This window comes from Neoarius graeffei, chromosome 21, assembly GCF_027579695.1.
Source record: "Neoarius graeffei isolate fNeoGra1 chromosome 21, fNeoGra1.pri, whole genome shotgun sequence".
Taxonomy (NCBI): domain Eukaryota; kingdom Metazoa; phylum Chordata; class Actinopteri; order Siluriformes; family Ariidae; genus Neoarius; species Neoarius graeffei.
This window is the reverse complement of record NC_083589.1, coordinates 10,555,901-10,575,535: the sequence shown is the minus strand read 5'-3', so window position 1 is coordinate 10,575,535 and position 19,635 is coordinate 10,555,901. Positions and strand designations below refer to the sequence as shown.

At 42.3% G+C, this 19,635-nt stretch overlaps 1 protein-coding gene across 7 annotated transcripts in view; it reads right to left on the bottom strand.

Moving 5' to 3' along the window:
• Window positions 1-19,635, bottom strand: part of plekha5 (pleckstrin homology domain containing, family A member 5) — a 249,641-nt gene that overhangs the window by 43,151 nt on the left and 186,855 nt on the right. For 6 of the 7 annotated variants that reach the window (XR_009651086.1, XM_060903850.1, XM_060903846.1 and 3 more), the window contains 5 exons: window positions 17,367-17,467; window positions 16,458-16,573; window positions 5,289-6,227; window positions 3,276-3,726; window positions 3,090-3,161 (listed from right to left, as the gene is read on the bottom strand). Coding sequence is in view for 6 of the 7 variants with exons in the window: in XM_060903850.1 (XP_060759833.1) it covers window positions 3,090-3,161; window positions 3,276-3,726; window positions 5,289-6,227; window positions 16,458-16,573; window positions 17,367-17,467 (1,679 nt within the window). In the remaining variant the exon portion in view is untranslated. Of the gene's footprint in view, window positions 1-3,089; window positions 3,162-3,275; window positions 3,727-3,798; window positions 3,840-5,288; window positions 6,228-16,457; window positions 16,574-17,366; window positions 17,468-19,635 lie in introns of those variants that run through there. The other variant, XM_060903849.1, reaches the window with a different exon arrangement.

Below are 19,635 nucleotides of genomic sequence, written 5' to 3'. Positions count from 1 at the left end.
ACACTCACCGGCCACTTTAATAGGGACTTCTTGTTGCTTCTAAGATCCCTGTTCTTGGCTGCAGGAGTGGAACCCAATGCGTTCTTCTGCTGTTGCATGCTGAGATGCTTTTCTGCTCACCACGGTTATAAAGAGTGATTATGAGAGTTACTATATCCTTCCTGGCAAAAAAAAAAAAAATCTAGACCCAATCTGGCTAGTTTCCTCTGTCCTCTCTTATCAACAAGGCGTTTGTTTCCACCTACAGAACTGTCGCCAACTCACTCGACATTTTTTGTTTTTCGCACCATTCTGTGTAGGGACTGTTGTGTGTGAAAACCCCAGGAGATCAGCAGTTTCTGAAATACTCAAACCAGTCAATCTGGCTCAAACCAACACCCATGCCACAGTGAAAGAAAGTCACATTTTGAGATCACAATTTTTCCCATTGTTTGAACATTGTGAACATTAACTAAAGCTCTTGATTTGTATCTGCATGATTTGATGCATCGTGCTGCTGTCAAAGGACCAGCTGATTAGAGAACTGCATCAAACAGCAAATGGATGTATGGGTGTTCCTAATAAAGTGGCCGGTGAGTGTAAACTCAATACGAGCCAACTTTTGGTGTCAAACAGTTTTGAGAAGGAGAGAGTTTGTGAAGACATTTTCATCCCTCATTCATCTCTACCAATCAGTCACTGACTGAGGGGATAGGAAGGCACACGCTTCAGTTTTGGAGAGACTTTTCCAACCAAATTGCTGGATACAAATCACCTTTTCCAACACACTGAAGCTGTTCAGAATGAAGCATTAAATCAGGCTTAATAATGCTGCTTAAAAGCCTTCTGATATTTACCTGTACATCTTCACCATTCTTCAAACTTGTGTTCCAGTAAAGACAGTTTGTACTAAAATAACCACTTTTATTTGTTCTGTTGGCAAAATGCACTTTGTATAAACTTTGTGCAATATAATGTTCTGAAACAAAACCAAAAACCGTTGCCTTGTATATTAAAATAGCAGCTTTGGAACGCTATTGATAAGGACATATCTGTACACACCAGCTTGTGGAATTTTACGGTTTGTGCTCCAACATATACCTATACAACCATCTGCAATGATTTACCAGAGTCTGTTATCATCAAAATATGCTGAAATGCAACGAACGTTACGCACATACAGCAGCTTTCGTAAATCCCCTGCTTCAAAATGCATAGACAAGTTGGCTGGCTAAATGCTCAACCTTACTGTGATGGACAGCTAAGCTGGTTTTTCTCTTCTTCTCATGAGTGCAGTGACACAGAGGCTTAATCAGGAATAATCAGATTATACGCTAAAAACATTTTATAGGACAGTTAGTTTACCTTGTGTATCTCTTAAGGCATGTAACATGATAGATTAAGCTGCAGAGGGCAACTATGCAGCAAATAATCCCTACATGCTTTAAAGTGTCCATGATCGTTCCTGTCCCAGAGTAACCCCAGACCACCTGCCTCAACAACTACTGCCCAGGAGCCCTGACCTCAGTTCTGATGAACTTGTCATGACCTCTTCACTTCCAACCCTAATACCCATTGTCAAGTTTGCTGATGACACTGTTGGGGTGAGCCTGATCTCTGATAATGACGAGACCAAAAGCTTGGAGCATTGGTGCCAGGAGAACAATATGAAAGTGGACTTCAACAGGAGAGGTGCTACCACCCCCTGAAGATCAATGGAGCCTCAGTGGACAGTTTTCATTACCTTAGTGTTCACATCATGCAGGACCCGTCATAGCCTGGTCAGATTAACACCCTGGTGAAGAAGGCTCATCAGCATCTTTACCACCATCAATGCTTAACAGACTAAGATGCTAAGGAACTTTTACACCTGCACCGTCCTGACAGAAAGCATCTCAGCCTAGTTTGGGAACAGCACCAAGCAGGACAGGTGAGCTCTCCAGTGGGTGCCGCATCCGCACTGAGCTCCCATCTCCAGCACCGCTTGCTGGAGATGGACTGCTTTTCCATCTCCAGCAAGTGGTGCTGGACCAAGGCCAGGAAGATGGTGAAGGACCTCAGGTCATCCTAACAATGGACTCTTCTCTCTGTTGCAGTCAGGGAAGTGTTTCTGCTCCCTGAAGGCCATTCAGGCCCTCAACCAGGACGACACCTATGACTAGAGCTTTGACTTGTTTGCACAACACCCATACCCCCTACATTCCTGTTAACATACAGTACCAGTCAAGAGTTTGTACACCTCTACTCATTTTTGACTATTTTCTACATTGTTGAACAATACTGAAGACATTAAAACTATGAAATAAATGGAACACATATGGAATTATGTGGTAAACAAAATATGGTTGATATTTTAGATTCTTCAGCATATCCAGCGTTTCCCTTGATGACACTTTGCACACTATTGGCATCATCTTAACCAGCTTCATGAGGTCATCAGCTGGAATGCTTTTCAATTAATAGGTGTGCCTCGTCAAAAGGTAATTAGTGGACGAGTTTCTTGCCTTCTTAATGTGTTTGAGATCAGTCTATACATGCAGTTTTCACAGGAAAATCCCAGTGCTCAAACCAAGAGTAAGCATTCAGAACTATTAATGAGTCAATCTAACAGCGCATAAGTGGGCAGCAAGAAACACCTGTGAGAGGCATATGTTCCATTATTTTTGATCACTTGAAAGGGTGGGTTCAAAAATGTGCAAAGTTCTAAGGTATGTAACACATCTAGATGCAAATATCAGGAAATGAAAGCTGAACTTCTGATCTATGGTCTCGGTCATCTTCTGATCTCAAACCGACGTCTTCAGTGTATCGCAAAAACAAAAGAACTGGCCTTTATGTTCCAATACTTTTGGAGGAGACTAGATATATCAGTATATAGAAGCAGCAGCTATGCTCCAACAGAATGGTCCCTATTTTGACTTCACAAAACAACAATCAGAAACAGGTATTATAGTTGACCATGAAACCCTTTTACTGTGGATGGTGCGGCCTTCACAGGCACAAAAGTACATAACGTCCTTTTCCCATTCGTTCATTAATTGTATTGTAATTAGGACCATGGAGAGTGTTTTACTGTAACAATACAGAATCAGAGAGGAGAAGTAGCCTACCGTTTTACCCTGCAGGGACTGCGGCGTGATGCTCTGAGCTGCTGGGACCCTGCAATCAGGTGGGTATGCATACTGACGGAGAGCCAAGCAAAAAAAAAAAAAAAAGCACAAAGCACCCAGTGAGGAAAAGAAAAAAAAAAATTATATAACTATGCTCATTTAAATGATACTTTGATCAGTTCCTACCTTTGCAAGGTGTGCTCTGTGACGCCGGTCAATGCTGACATCTCCACGGAACACAGGTGAGGAAACTTCAGAGCATGTGCTGGGATCGTAGGGCCGGTTGGGGGAGACAGAGTGGTACACAGCCAAGGAGCCATGTGAGGGCGATGAGGGGATGGACTCGGCAATATGGCTCAGAGTCTTGGGGCTGGGCATTGTGCTGTAGCCCATACGGCTGTAGGCCTGCCTCTGCTGCCACTCATACAGCTGCCACAAGGTGTCATCTCGCATAGAGCGCCTCTTCTCTGCGGTCATGGGCTGCAGCGCACAGTCGTACACCGAGCCTGCCACACTACAGATGCTGTCCGGCCGCAGCATGTTGCGTGGAAGCGTGCGGTAGCCCTCGGGATAGCGTGGCACCACGTGCGTCCGATGGCTAGGCATGTTCCTGGGCAGAGTCTGATATGAAGTGATGCTGAAACAGAGATGAAATATCAGCATCACGTGATCAGCCATGTCTTCCTGGCTAAAACGCTACATTATTCACCATTTGGGTCATTCCTTGTTTGTGCTTCGTTTCTTCTGTGTCTGGAAAAAAACAAGTCATGAAGTCTGAAGCATAAATCTTTAATTAATGCGTTTTGGTTCATTATATACAGGTTTGAAGGTGCTGAAAATCAAGGACTGCTATTCTGCACTCTCAATCGTCCCATTACAGCCCCATGTGCCTTTTGAATCCCATTCTGGACTCCGATCATTCTTTCTGCACCTCCCTCATTAAAACTCTTTGTAAAACAAATAGTGGTAGAAAACACAGTATTTAACATAAAATGTTGGTATGCAAAATACAGTCCCTTCAAAGCAATGCTAATTCTATATTCACATAATTAAGGAAAATTAAATCTCAATTAGGGGGAGAAAAAAAAGAAAAGAGCGACGTTGTCTGGCTGCTGTTTAGTTCTAATACCCTTAAAAAAAAAAAAACTATCCAGCTGAAACATGACATTGAATCTTCAAATGAGCAAGCAAAATTGGACAAGAACACCTGGAAGCAGTACATTTCTTGTACATGATGAATTTTGAGGCAGAGGTTATTCAGAGTAAAAAGCACCTGGAGGCCTCGGGGAAAGAGCTTCAACAGTAACACGGCCTACAGCCAAACTGACCATGGAGCAGCTCTACAATGGTCAAAAATGTCAGTAGGCTACACTGGGTGGGTGGGGGACGACTATGTGGTCAGGCAAAGTTAAGAGAAAATGTGTGCTCTATATTCAAACAAAAATCACATAATTGTGTAGAGAGTGAGTGTGATCCAGTGACCAAAGATTATGATTCAATCATGTTATCAAATCTCGTGAGATGATGAGGTGGTTCTTGCATTAAATTACTAAATAATAAAAAAAATAAAAAATAAAAATCATGTGCCGCATGGAGATGTAGTGGTTGACGTGGATACCTAATATCCTCAAGGTCCTGGGTTGGATCCTGGAGCTCAGGTGACTGTCTGTCTCATTCAACATCAAAAGCATTAAGACCCATCATCTGTTTAACTGCGAGATCAAATCCCGACAATGCCACAGGAGACTGGGAGGAGGTATGAGGGGCGTGAGGGGCACACACTCCCTCCGCTCTCAGGCACAGGTACACTAACCAATCACGACGTCTATGAGCTCAGGCATACGGAAGTGGGAGGATAGCGTTTTCCTCTGAGTGTGTGACGCAGCGTGATGTGATGCAGTTGGCAGGCTTGGTGCGTCTCGGAGGAAGCATTTGATAGCTGTTGTATGATGGAGGAGAGCTGATTGGTGGGTGGGAATTAATGGAGATTAAATGAGACAAAAATTAGGGAATAAAAAATAATTTATTCCAAGGCTTCAAATATATGCAGTGTGATCAAATCCATGCCGAGCATAAAAAAAAAAAAAAAGTAGTGTAACAAAGTGACTATGTTAAACTAATACATTTCATCTGTGTGGAGCCAATGAACACATTTCAATCAACTTTTTTTCAGTGTATGGAGCTGGAGTGTAAACGTACCTCTTATTGTCGTCATCCTGGACCCTGGTGCGGTGTGTCCTAAAATACTGCTCTAGCTGAATGGAATTCGACCTGCTTAAGCTCCTCTCTGGCTCTGCAAGCTGCTGGGGCTTTACTGCTGTCCTGTGTGGAATGGTGTTTTTCATTTCTCCTGGGCTCTGCTCTCCTCCAGAGCCATTCACTTGCGTAGCTTTATACTGAGCCGAGGCTCCTCTACTCTGCAGCTGCCACGAGGAAGACGCAGCCGGGACGACGCTGGCTGCCTGCACAGGCTGAAGCTTGACGGTGTCATGTTTAGTGAGTGTCTGTTCCACGCTCTCATCCTTCTGCGTGCTGTACTTCTCCTCTTCTCGCTGAAGCCTGGACCTCTCAGCTTCCTTCTGCACAGCGGCCTTCTGTGTAGGTCGTCCTCCATCTTTATGGAGATATTTCTCACCGTCTTTGTGCACACCATGTATTTTGTTGTCCTTTGGAAGCACATGCTTGTCACTGTCTTTGTGCAGAGTGTGTCTTTGCATTTCTTTCTGCAGCAGATCTATTTCTTCATCTCTCTGGAGGGCATGCCGTTTACCATCCTTCTGCAGAGTAGAGGCGTACTTTTCTCCATCTTTATGTACACCAACTGTTTCCAAATCTTTCTGTAGCATGTATCTATATCCACTCTTCTGAAGAGGACACTTCTGTCCATCTTTCTCTAGAGCATATTTTTCACCATCTTTTTGAACTTGGTACTTTTCGGAGTCTTTCTGAACGACACATTTTTCCTTCTCTCTGTGGATTCTGGGCTGTTTCTCCAGATGTTTCTGCTTTTTGTCCTCAAGCTGAAGACTCTCGCAGTTTCTCTCGTTATTTTGGATCTCGGGTTGAGTCAGAACCCAGTGATTTAACATATTGTTCATCTCCAGGGGGCTGCATTGGTCTACCTTTATGTTTTCCAGTCTGATATAGAAAAAAAAATACACAGAATACACACAGTACATAAGGAAAACATGTAAACAGACACTGTGTTATAAAGCTATAAATGCATGGCCCAGAACCTTCTACCTAGGTTTTATATTGCTGACAGAAAAATCACCATATTTACTTTCGGACTCAGGGTACCCCGATTTAACGTTCGAATACTTGCCGTCATGATTCAGAGGCACTTTCAGTCAGTCAGTCAGTCAGTCAGTTTATTATTCATGCTTGTTTTGAATTTACTGGTTGACTTATTTGAAGATCCTAAGTCATTTTAGGGGTGCTATAGCGAAAAGAAAGGCTTACATTTTGAGTAATATCCAGCTAAAGCTCTTAAGAGGTTATCCATGACTTCCTGTTTCACTGGGGTGTAAATATGAGGCGAGACAGAGGCCAAATTCCCTTAGGCAGTCATCCACATGGACTATTCATAACCAGCTAAAACTGGTGCATGGTTGGATCTTCACCTTATGAACCACAGAGACTTTTTTTTTTTTTAAACTAACCCTTAAAGGGGGGGGGGGGGGGGGGGGGGGGGAAGAGACCAACAACTTATTACCAAAGGGTGCCAATACTTCTAGAATCGACTGTAAGATGCACAAGCCCTGCACTCCTGCGGGACCCGACGCAAAGCAGTGCGGCGCGGGACAAATTTTGAAAGCTCATTGCGGGCGCTGGCGGGAGGGGGAGTGCACAATGCGGGAGCGGGCGGGAGAGGTGATAAGCTGCAGTCCCGCTAACTAAAAACGTGTTTAAAATACAATTTATAAATTATTAATTTATGTCTATCATATATAATTTGGCCCTGTGATGACCTGGCGACTTGTCCAGGGTGTACCCCGCCTTTCGCCCGTAGTCAGCTGGGATAGGCTCCAGCTTGCCTGCGACCCTGTAGAACAGGATAAAGCGGCTACAGATAATGAGATGAGATGAGATATATAATTTGTGCTGGATATTTTATTTGGCATTAATAAAAACATTTTAAGATGCCTAAATTTGCGGATGTGGTCTAATCTCGCGTACGTTTCCGAATCATATGAGAGGAGAATGAAATCGCGGTTGGAATCATAACGCCACAGACTCGGAAGTGGGAGTGCGAGTGCGCAAAGCGAGAGCTGTCAATCAAAGCGAGAGCTGTCAATCATGAGCGCATGCAGCGCTCAACATGGAATGTGTCAGCAGAATGTCAGAGTCTAAACAATAAACTTACAATAAACCTAACAATGCCACCTATAAATACACATGTAGATCTACATAACGTTATCTGTGCCATCTCACAGCAGTTTGCTTAGCTATTTTTAATCAGGGCAAATAGCCTTATAGCCAAAACTAGTATATGATGCTTTAATTTATGGAGATGCCTTTTGTTTACACGTGATTTCTTAAATGAGGAGTATTGCAATTTTATATTAGTCTAAATGAACATCTACACCAAGTTGCAAGCATCAGGGGAAGATTATGGACGCACCAAATTTGGCTTAACGGTCATTTAATGGTGAAATGGCGTTCGCACTGTCAGCCAACTTCGGGTTGTTTCTCTGAATTCCGACAATAAACGAGACCATCCGAACACATCTGAAAACATCGTGGTTTGAACTGTGTTGGTTCAAATCAACTTGGTTCAGACCAAGTTGTTACTACAGCTTTGGGAAACAGTCGTTTTTTGGATGTTAGTTAGTTCAAACTTGCATTGTACCATATTGGTTTAATGCTAACTTGGTTGGTTGTTTGGGAAACGCACCCCTGAATGTGAGCTGTAGATATTTATGCTCAAATCCACTCAAAGTAGGGGGCGGGGCACCATCACGCTGTGTCTTTAAATTATATTAATTTCTTATAGGCCTACTTGTATTTCCTAGAATGTAAATGTGAGGAGTGACATACAAGCTATGTGCAATGTACAATATTCTTAATATCCACTGTAGATTTTGGTAGGTGTGTTGGGTATCTCTGTAAAGCCTCAGCTGCGCATGCCGCCTGGCAACGCGCACCCTCACTACGTGCGCTAGGTGAAGGATCGGTCAGTGGAGAGCTCAGCTAAGCTCAGCATGTTTAATTCCCCAAGCCAATGACAAGAACTTTCGTGAGAAATAATGCGAACGTCTGCATCATGCGGGATTTGTGGGCAGGAGCAGGACAAAATATGGCAGGCGCGGGCGGGAGCGGGACTGAAAATCATAATTCTTTGCGGGAGCGGGACTGCACAATGTGGGAGCGGGCGGGAGCGGGACTGAAAATTCTGTCCCGGGCAGACCTCTAATGCACAATGCAGACATCCGTGACCAGGAGCCCAAGAGACTGGGAGGCATGTGAGGGGCACACACACACTCCCCTCTTGATCACAGTTACACAAACCGATCACGGGCATCTAAGAGCTCATGCATGTCGAAGTGGGCGGATAGCGTTTTCCTCAGAGTGTGTGACGCAGCATGAAATGATGCATCTGACTGGGTTTGTGTGTCTTAAAGGAAGCATTTGATAGCGGTTGTATGATTGAGGAGAGCTGACTGGTTTGTGGGAATGAATAAAGATCAACTTGGACAGAAAGAGCAAAATAAAATTGATAAAATTATCTGATAATTATCTAAAACAGTGTCGGAGGAAAATAAATAATTTGTTCTAGGGCTTTCAATATGCATGCTCAAACACATGCCAGGTGTTAATTAATAAATAAATAGAAGAAACTGTTTTAAATGCAGTTTAATTTAAAATAACATTGTATAAATGGAATTAATTACGTGTAAGAGATTAATTTCTGTTCAAGTAATGTACACATTTAAATTAAACTAAGCTCAGTTAACTTCTTGTTAGTGTCTGGAGTGAAAATGGAACAGCTCTGTCAGTAGAGTATATAATGGAGTATTTTATTAAATGAGGCTTCAAAACTGTACCTCTTGGTGTCATCATCCTGGACCCTGGAGCGGTATGTCCTAAAATACAGCTCCAACTGAATGGAATTAGACCTGCTTAAGCTCCTCTCTCTCACTTGTGTATGGATGCACAAACACTGATGAGCCATAACATCAACACCACCTGACTAATATAGCGTAGGTCTCCCTTGTGTCAGTAAAACGGCTCTGACCCATCAAGGCCTGGACTCCACAAGACCTCTGAAGGTGTGCTGTGGTATTTGGTACCAAGACGTTATCAGCAGATCCTTTAAGTTCAGAAATTTGTGGGTGGAGCCTCCATGGATCAGACTTGCTTGTCGATCGGATTGAGATCTGAGGAATTCAGAGGCCGAGTCAACACCTTGAACTCAGTCATGTTCCTGAATGGTTTTGCAGTGTATCAGGGTGCATTATCCTGCTGAAAGATGTCACTGATATTAAGGAATACCATTGCCATGAAGGGGTGAACTTGGTCTGTAATATTTAGGTAGGTGCTGCGTGTCAAAGTAACATCCACATGAACGCCAGGACCCAAGGTTTCCCAGCAGAGCATCACACTGCGTGCACTCGCTTGCCTTCTTCACATAGTGCATCCTGGTAAGTGACACACACACACACACACACACGCACCTGGGCGTCCACATGATTCATCAGACCAGGCCACTTCTTCTACTGCTACATGGTCCAGTTCTGATACTCAGGTGCCTACTGTAAGTGTTACGGTGGTGGACATGGGTCAGCATGGGCACTCTGACCGATCTGCATCTACACAGCTCCATACAGAGCAAGCTGCAACTAACTGTGTGTTCTGCCTCCTTTCTATTATAGCCAGCATCAAGTTTTACAGCAATCTGTGCTACAGTAGCTCTTCTGGGGGATCGGACCAGATGGGGTAGCCTCAGTTTCCCAGGCACATCAGTGAGTCTTGGGCGCCCATGAGCCTGTCACCAGTTCCCCGGTTGTCTTTCCTTGGACCACTTTTGGTAGGTACTAAGCACTGCATACCAGGAACACCCTGCAGGACCTGCTGTTTTGGAAATGCTCTGAACCAGTCATCTAGCCATCACAATTTGGCCCTTGTCAAGGTCACTCAGGTCCTTACGCTTGCCCATTTTTCCTGCTTCCAACACATCAACATCAAGAACTGACTGTTCTCTTGCTGCCCAATATATCCAGCCCCTTGCTACAGTTACAGCTGATCGGTGTGTGTGTGTTATATTAATTACACACACACACATATCCACTGTTACTCCAGGAAATCTATCTGCTGCCCAAACAAAAATTATTCTCGAGGCCTGATTTGTTCAAACCCTCACCGAAACACCTTGCTTTACCACCTCGCAAGGGTGTTAATTCATTCCCTGGTAGTTCATAGCTGAGAAATGATTCATCTGCTATACTGTTACCCTTGAAGGTGTTCTCACATTTAATTCATTGTTAGATTGTTTTGGCTTTAATCCAATCAGGTTCTAATGAGAATCAAGCAATCAGTGGGCATGAAGCTTCAGAGATGGAACAGGTTTTTTTGGTCTTCGCTGGTTTCTGTGTATACGCAATGTTGTCTATGTTTAAACAATCACATCATGCTTTTAAAAAAAAAAAGTTTTTACCATATGACCAAATGAATTAGACATTCTTTACCTGGAAACCTTATTATTTAATTGATGCAGTAGATGCGCTCAAAGCCCTTTTTAGTGACAAAAATTTTTGTCAAACATAATTGTAATAATAAGAACAAGAAGTTTGTCTCTCAAACATTTCATAATGGAAGTGTAGCTTCCTTTAACTCTCCAGCTTTGTTTTTTTGTTAGTACAAAGTGCTTGATGTGTGTGCACACAATCACAAAAGAGTAAAGATCATTAGAAAGGCTCTTCAGGTAACACAGGTTCCTATCAATACCACTTCCCAAATACCTTCAGACAGACTTAGGCTACATCCACACGACAACGGCAACGAGATGTTATTTAAAAATATATCGCGTCCAAATGGGCAACAATCAGTAAAATATCTCGTCCATATGGCAACGCAACGCTTGCTGAAAACGATGCAATACACATGCCACACCTCTAGGGGCGCTGCAAGACGGTCCCTTCGGAGACACCAGAACAATAGAAGAAGTAAGGACGCATGCGCATAATGCGCGAGACTTCATATTAGCCACAAAGTCAGGAAAATCTGTTTGTAAAATTACATTATAAATGACCAAATACAATGAAAAGTATTTTTCCAGTCTCACCTGTGAAAGGTAATCCCATGTGATCTCGTTTGGACGGCAAACCTGTTGGTACAGTTAAACGCAGCTAATCTTTATTCTCCGCTTTGACCTCTCCAATATGGCGGTGAGGATGACGTATGATTCTACGCGGAAGGCGGCGTCTTTAATGGTCCGTAATAAATTGAATACTACACGTTGATGGATTAATTTGTTTCTCACCTGTGAAAGGTAATCCCATGTGATCTCGTTTGGACGGTAAACCTGTTGGTACAGTTAAAGGCAGCACATGAATCTTTATTCTCCGCTTTGACCTCTCCAATATGGCGGCGAGGATGATGTATGATTCTATGCGGAAGGCGGCGTCTTTAATGGTCCGGAATAAATTGGATTAATTTGCTCCTCTACGCCCTTTTTGAGGAATGTATTGTTGGACTTAAATCAACATCTGAAGAGGTGAGATCGCTCCTTTTTTTCCCTATTTTTGCTGGCGGGATTGCACCATTACACAATAAATATTCACAGTGAAAATATTTTGTAAGCGCGTTTCATGAACCAAGTTATAGGATTTGTTGACAACTCGCATCGCAATGAGAAGATCATTGGCACTACTGGTGTTAAGAATCAGACCATTTCATAAATGAATATTTTGCTGTAGAGCTGCAGTGTTTGTACAATTGCATGTTTTTGCTTCACTATTACTGTCACTATTCTGCTTCTTGCATTACTACTGTGAACTAAAACTGAACATAATAATAATAATAATAATAATAATATCCAAGCTCGTGTTTCACTCTCACTAGTGCTCTGTAAGGCTTTTTCCTGGTGATATTCGTTACACTTCTACCCGGCGTGAAGCACTCACAGTCATGTGGTTGTGACGTCATCGTAAACAAATCCGTTCTACTCATCCAGACGACTTCACAACGGCAACGTTGCCAGATCTTTCCACTCTGGAACCCGTTCTCAAAAAGATTGCGTTTTGGGCACCCAAAACGCCGGTGACGTGTGGACACCAGGCCTAAACGATAAGCAATTGTATCGGAGTCACCTGAATCTGTTGCCGTGTGGACAGGGCCTTAGAAAGTGGGCAATTACCTTCGAATACTGCATCTGCTCTAAAAGCCCTAGGGAGAGAATTAAGCAGTCTCCAGTGCCTCAAGAAAATATTCACCCCATAGTGATTATTTCTCTTTTTTTTCCAATATTGCAACATCAAATATAACTCTAATCAGAATGGGATGTCTCTTTTTGGTCCTCTTCAATTGACTCGATACAGAAATAAAATTAAATAAAGAATTTCAATGTCTTTGAAATGATTTAGAAATAAAAGAAAATTAAAAGCTGCTGAGTATGCAGCACCCCAGACTGGAGCAGTTGCAGATTTGAACCATCTTGGATGTGTGCCCATAAGCTTTGCATATTTAGATTTTGGCATCCCCCCCCCCATTCCTCAGCGCAGATTTTCTCCAACTCTTCCAAATTGGATGGGAAGTCATGCCACAGACTCCAAACTGGAATTAAGTCGGGACTTTGACTTGCTCATTCCAAGATATACACACACTTTTTCGATACCCAATCTATATCCAGCTTTGGCTCACTGTCCTGTTTGAACATACACACAGTCATGGCCAAAAGTATTGAGACGGACACAAATTTTGCTGCTTCAGTGTTTTTAGATCTTTTGGTCAGATGTTTCTGTGGTATACTGAAGTACAATTATAAGCATTTCAAAGACTTTTATTGACAAATACATCAAGTTTATGCAAAGAGTCAATATTTACAGTGCTGGCCCTTCTTTTTCAAGACTCCTGCAATTCACCTTGCCATGCTGGATATCAGCTTCTGGGCCAAATCCTGGCTGATGGCAACCCATTCTTGCATAATCAGTGCTTGGAGTTTATCACAATTTTTGGGTTTGTTTGTCCACCCACTTTTTGAGGACTGACCACAGGTTCTCGATGGGATTAAGATCTGGGGAGTTTCCTGGCCATGGACCCAAAATTTCAAAGTTTTGTTCCCTGAGCCACTTAGTTATCACTTTTGCCTTGTGACATGGTGCGCCATCATGCTGGAAAAAGCATTATTCATCACCAAATTGCTCCTGGATCGTTGGGAGAAGTTGCTCTTAGAGGATGTTTTGATACCATTCTTTATTCATGGCAGTGTTCTTAGGCAAAATTGTGAGTGAGCCCACTCCCTTGGATGAGAAGCAACCCCACACATGAATAGTCTCAGGATGTTTTACTGTTGGCATGACACAGGACTCATGGTGGCATGCTCCTTTTCTTCTCTGGACAAGCATTTTCCAGATGTCCCAAACAGTCTGAAGGGGGCTTCATCAGAGAAAATAACTTTACCCCAGTCCTCTGCAGTCCAAGCCCTGTACTTCCTGCAGAATGTTAGTCTGTCCTTGATGTTTTTCTTGGAGAGAAGTGGCTTCTTTACTGCCCTTCTTGACATCAGGCCATCCTCCAAAAGTATTTGCCTCACTGTGCGTGCAGATGCACTCACACCTGCCTGCTGCCATTCCTGAGCAAGCTTTGCACTGGTGGTGACCCGAGCCCGTAGCTGAATCCTCTTTAGGAGACTGTCCAGACACTTGCTGGACTTTCTTGGGCACCCTGAAGCCTTCTTCACAGCAATTGAACCTCTCTCCTTGAAGTTCCTGAGCACCAAGTCACAAGGCAAAAGTGATAACCAAGTGGCTCGGGGAACAAAACATTAAAATTTTGGGTCCATGGCCAGGAGACTCCCCAGATCTTAATCCCATCGAGAACCTGTGGTCAATCCTCAAAAAGCGGGTGGACAAACAAAAACCCAAAAATTGTGATAAACTCCAAGCACTGATTAGGCAAGAATGGGTTGCCATCGGTCAGGATTTGGCCCAGAAGCTGATAGCCAGCATGCCAGGGCGAACTGTAGGAGTCTTGAAAAAGAAGGGTCAACACTGTAAATATTGACCCTCTGCATAAACTTGATGTATCTGTCAATAAAAGCCATTGAAACTTATGAAAATGCTTATAATTGTATTTCAGTATATCATAGAAACATCTGACCAAAAGCTCTAAAAAACCACTAAAGCAGCAAACTTTGTGAAAACCAAAATTTGTGTTGGTCTCAAAACTTTTGGCCACAACTGTACTGTACATGTTCACCCTAAAGGCAGATATCTGCAGATTCACCTCAGCAATTTGGCTCCATCCATACTGCTTGTAATGGCGACAAAATTTCCAGCTGAAAAGATGATGCTACCACCACCATCCTTGATCACAGGACTGATGGTACCTGGGTGTTTGGCTGTATTTGGTTTACACCAAACATAAAGCTTTAGAGCAAATTGCTCAACTTTAGTCTCATCATACCACAAAATCCTTCTGCAAAAGCTCTGAGATTTTCCCACATGGTCTTTCTCAGAAGTGGCTTCTTTCTGGCCACTCTCCCTCGAGGCCTGATCACTGAACAGCTGAGGGCTGCAGTGGTTTTCTGATTTCAGCCAGTGAGCTCTGGAACCCCTACAGTGTTGTAGCTGGATCCTTGGACACTTCTGACAACTGCTCTTCTTACCCAAGCATCTTAAGATGGTTCAAAGCTTTGCCAAGGTTTTAAAAACCCTCTCCATCCATTTTCCCTGCTGACAACTTCGTCTTGAAGCTTCACAGCCGGTTTCTTGATGCTCAAGAGAGCAGGAATGACCTGATCAGCCAATTTCACTCAGAGGTGTCCCAAAGTCAGAGATATTAATTGTGCAAACATAGAATTGGACACAGGAGGATTTTAAATGAACACTGGTGTACCCTGTTTAACATATTTAGTGTGAGCGCTTGAAAATGAAATACCAGTCCTATTTTAGATTGCTAAAAAGGGAGGAGGGGGATTGAACACTTTCAATGAATATGCAGTTTTTAGATTTTTTAGTTGCTAATCCTGAGAACGTCTAAACAGGGCAGTCTTGCGTTGTGGTAGAACAGGAGATTTGCCGTATGAATATAGAGCTGATAAATCTACAGCAATAATCTGGAAGAATCACATCGCCAGTGCGTTGTGGAATCCAGGCCATAAAGAACTGAGTCAGCTCTGAGAACAAAATGGGTCCAACCCAATTTTTTTTTTTTTTTTGGTTTCAGGCCAGAATCTGATAGAAAAATAAACCATAATAAAACCTCATCTGCAAGTTATTATGTGAACTCGGTTTTATACAATTCTGATTTAGGTAAGTAAATCTTAATTTATAAACACAGGCGAGCCAAATTTCCTTTCTGAACAAACAAAACCTTATTTCATAGAAATGAAATGCTGAACAGAAATAAACTGAGCCAAAATAATAAATGTAACCTCAAAAACCCATGCTGTGATATCCAAACATCCAATACAACTCCACGTCTAGGTCAGAACTGCTGTGGTGCCTCTTGCACACAAAGGTGAAGTAACAACAAATAAGCTGTGGTTTAATACAGCTCTTCGTAGGCATGTAACGATTCACCCAATTCAGGATTTGAGTCACGATATTTTGTTCAGGATTCGATTTCCCATGATATTTAAAAAAAAAAAAAAAAAAGGCCAGAAATTTTTCCTTTACCAAAAATTGCAACACTTCCTTTCCTATTGTTTATCAATTTAAATATTCCTTTTGTTAAATTAAAAAAAAGTTTCATTTTCTTAATAAACCAACAATAATAATTTGTCCACATTTGTAAAGGTTGGAGTAAAACATAATAGCCTATTAACTCAAATATTAACTTTTTTCCATTTGTAATAAAGTTAACAACAAATATTCATTTTCTTAATAAACTTTTATGAACATTTGTTTTGCTTCTCTTTTCTTCATCTTTCAGCAGTCTGTAAAAAGGGCTCCGATTTCTTGTTAAAGCAATTTGTACAGTCACACAGCAGCTCTTTACCATGTTTTTGTGGCATTAGAGCTGTGTTACTTGTGCCTACGGTGAAGTCACGTGCATTCCCACTCTTGTCTAAACAATGCAATTACAGCTGGGGAAAAACAGCCTGATGATCATGATTCATTTTTTTTTCTTTGATTCAAAACATCATAAATTAGTATCATGATTCATTGTTGCATGCCTACATCTTTTTGTTCAGCATCCTTTTACCTTTTGATTGGCTCAGTGTGGACCAGTGTAGCGTCAGTCATCACTTTTATCCAAGACTCCATTTCTTTGGCTGTGTCAGTGCAAAAGTAGTACGTCCGCATGTTTGGGTGTGTGGCCTGCTCAAGGGAAGACAAGATCAACAGAATGGCCTGGAAGAGGAAAAAACAAAAGGAAAAATGTGTTTGAAAGCAGACCAGAGTTAAAATGACTTTTGTGAAAGTTGAGTGACATGGAGATGTATATACTTTTGGTCATTGCTTATGCTTTCAGCAGTCGACTAACTCGGACATCACTGGTTTTATTATAAGGGTCATGTACTGCTCTGGTTAAAAAGGAAAATAAAACATTTTCTGCACACCCCTTTGTGTCGTGGTCTGGGAAAATCCGTTCCTGTGGTTGAATTCTGGCAAAGAGCCAACAAAAAGTGCAAAAATCAGTTTTTGCCCAAAATAGTTGTCTTCAATACTATATATAGTAGAAAACAACATTTCAGCATGTAAAGGGTTTTCCCAGGCCACTACACAAAGGCTGTGATAAGGCGATATGTCTCCTGAGAACTCACCATGTTAGTTGATCTCTTTTACAGAAATGCTCCAGTATACACAACCTCAAGAAACACAAATCGAAACACAGAGTCGCAACAAGAGCAGATACTTAATGAATTTACACATTATTTGACTAAAACAGCAAACAGGAAAAGACTAATCATGCAAAGTGCTCTTCCATTACAGATTTGTTAGCATGAATGATGAGATTGCTGCACTGTATAATGAAATGCTTCAGAAAGTTAGATATAAAAATGGTGCATTAAAATACTACATACAATTGCATATTAACATGTGAACATCATCTTAACCTCTGTGCTTGTTTGAGAGGGTAAAAAAAGAAACATGAGTGACAGACTCAGACCTTGAAGGCGTATTTCTTGCTTATGTGGTCATCCACAGATAACAGAGAGATATGGAAGCTCGGTAAAAGGATGCTCCCAAGGATTCCTTCTTCTTTCTCATCTAAGGAAAGTAAATTCAGGAAATTGTATGAATTTGCCTTCACATTGTGGCTATGATATCTGTGAAAATCATCACGCAGAATCGCTGTCCGCTTGTTTGAGATGGCCGTCTCGCACAGCACCTGACAGCCCGAGACGTTCAGCCAAGTGGAAACACTCATCAGATCCTTATGGCTGTTTGGTTCTGCCAGTGTCCGTGGCTCATTCTCTCCACCTGCCATGCTGTATACCACTGTTTCTCAAAGTGTGGTCTGCGAGTTGATGTCGTAAAATATCACATTTTATCAGCGTTTCTCAAATTGTCTACATGACTCCAAAAGCAAAGTTATGAGTAGCACAGATGAGTTGTTTTCTATATTAAAGAATAAAGTCCTGTGTAAATTCAAATTGTAGCCTACTATTTGAATTCATCTGGCATGAAGCAAGCCAACAGTTTTGCGCCTACAGCTACGTCAGTTGAGGTTACACTTTCATATCAACATCACCTCTGAATGTGGAGGGAAAGTGGAATGTGGAGAAACTACAAGTAACCAAATAAGACTTGGCATCAAACTGTCAAAAAGATAATAGATCGGTGTCTGAGGACCGGGTCAGTCAAAAGAAAAGCACAAGAAACATTCGACACGAGCAAGGACAGAGTGCAAAGACATGAGGATTCTTTGTTTGAGAAAACAAAGCAGCGCAACCGGATCAGTATGAGATTAAAACTGTCCAGTTTGGAGCCAGATATTGCTTCACCGATGGATCAAAATAAGCAGCACCATTCTTCCAATAATGCTTGGTTCACACATTGGCGTTTCATCCTTGTGTATGTACGGCGTATCAGGATACGTGGCAGTAAGAAAGGAACGTCACAGCATCGCCAGCTCACGTAGCCAATACTCTAGGATGCATAACACGATCTCCTTGTACACCAGGGTGCGGCGTATTTGTAAGTCTGCACTTAAAGATCCGTAGCAGCTTTGATACGTTACACGTCACGCGTACGCTGTAAAAACGAAAGCTACGCAGCAGGAACATTGCTTGAATGCCTATTACACCGTGCGAACGCTTTAGCTGACGTGTCTGATGAAGGTGGCTCCGGGGCTGGCTGGGTGGATGCGGCTAATGTCTTCCCTCTTCCTTTGCCCTCCTTGAATCCCGACTTCTTCATTGGCATGATGCTTTCTTGACTGTGACGAAGGACAACGAACGCAGTGTGGGGCCCCCTTTTATACCCACCTGTGGACGCCGCAGATATGCCGCAGCAATGTCACATGCAAGAACGAAACGGTTACGCCGCGGCAACACATCATACGCCACACATACACCTCAGTACACCATACCTTTACGGTACGTCCCTTGAACCCCATACAAACCCCCAGATACGCTACAAAAACATCACACATACGCCGTGTACATCACAGGACTTCAATTTTGGACAAAACACACCTCATTTCTTGGCGTTTGACCCACACACCACTTACATGGCAAGATATGAGACAGTGTGATTTTAGCCTTAAGAGAAGGACAACAAATGAGTGAGTTGGCGAAACTATTTGTAAAACTGTCATTTCATTAGTGTGTAATTTGTAATATACTGTTGATGTAGGCTCATTGTTTTTTGTTCGGGATATTTAGGGGATTAGGTGGTCCGCAATATATATATATTTTTTTAATGGATAAAGTGATCCTTGGTCTGAAAACACTGCTGTACACCTACACAAACTCTTGTTTTGGTACCACTAATCATCATCTGATTCGGATCCAAAAACACAATATACAGTGATGGAAACAATTAAGAGACCAGTGTTAATAATGTTCACCATTAAATGTGGCCTGTTAATTTTTCCCTTAGCTGTCCAGGACCTTCTCAAACATCTTTAGGAGTCTTGAAACTGCACGATTCCGGTCACTGCTTGTTGCAGCAATATTGATTATTTTGTCTTTTGTGAAGACAGACGCGTCTTCAGCTCTGTGTTCACATTAGTGAGCGATAGGTCACTTGTTTGCCTCGAGTGCATGAACTTTTCCCATTTGTCCGTCCAGCATCTTTAGCTCCATTGAGAAAGGGGAGTGGCCAAAACGTAAAGCTATGGCGGACGATTTACTCCAGTATACGCTTTGCTTTTAAAATTCATCTCAATTATTTCTAGTATTTTAATAAAGTGAAAAATGTATAAAAGTTGG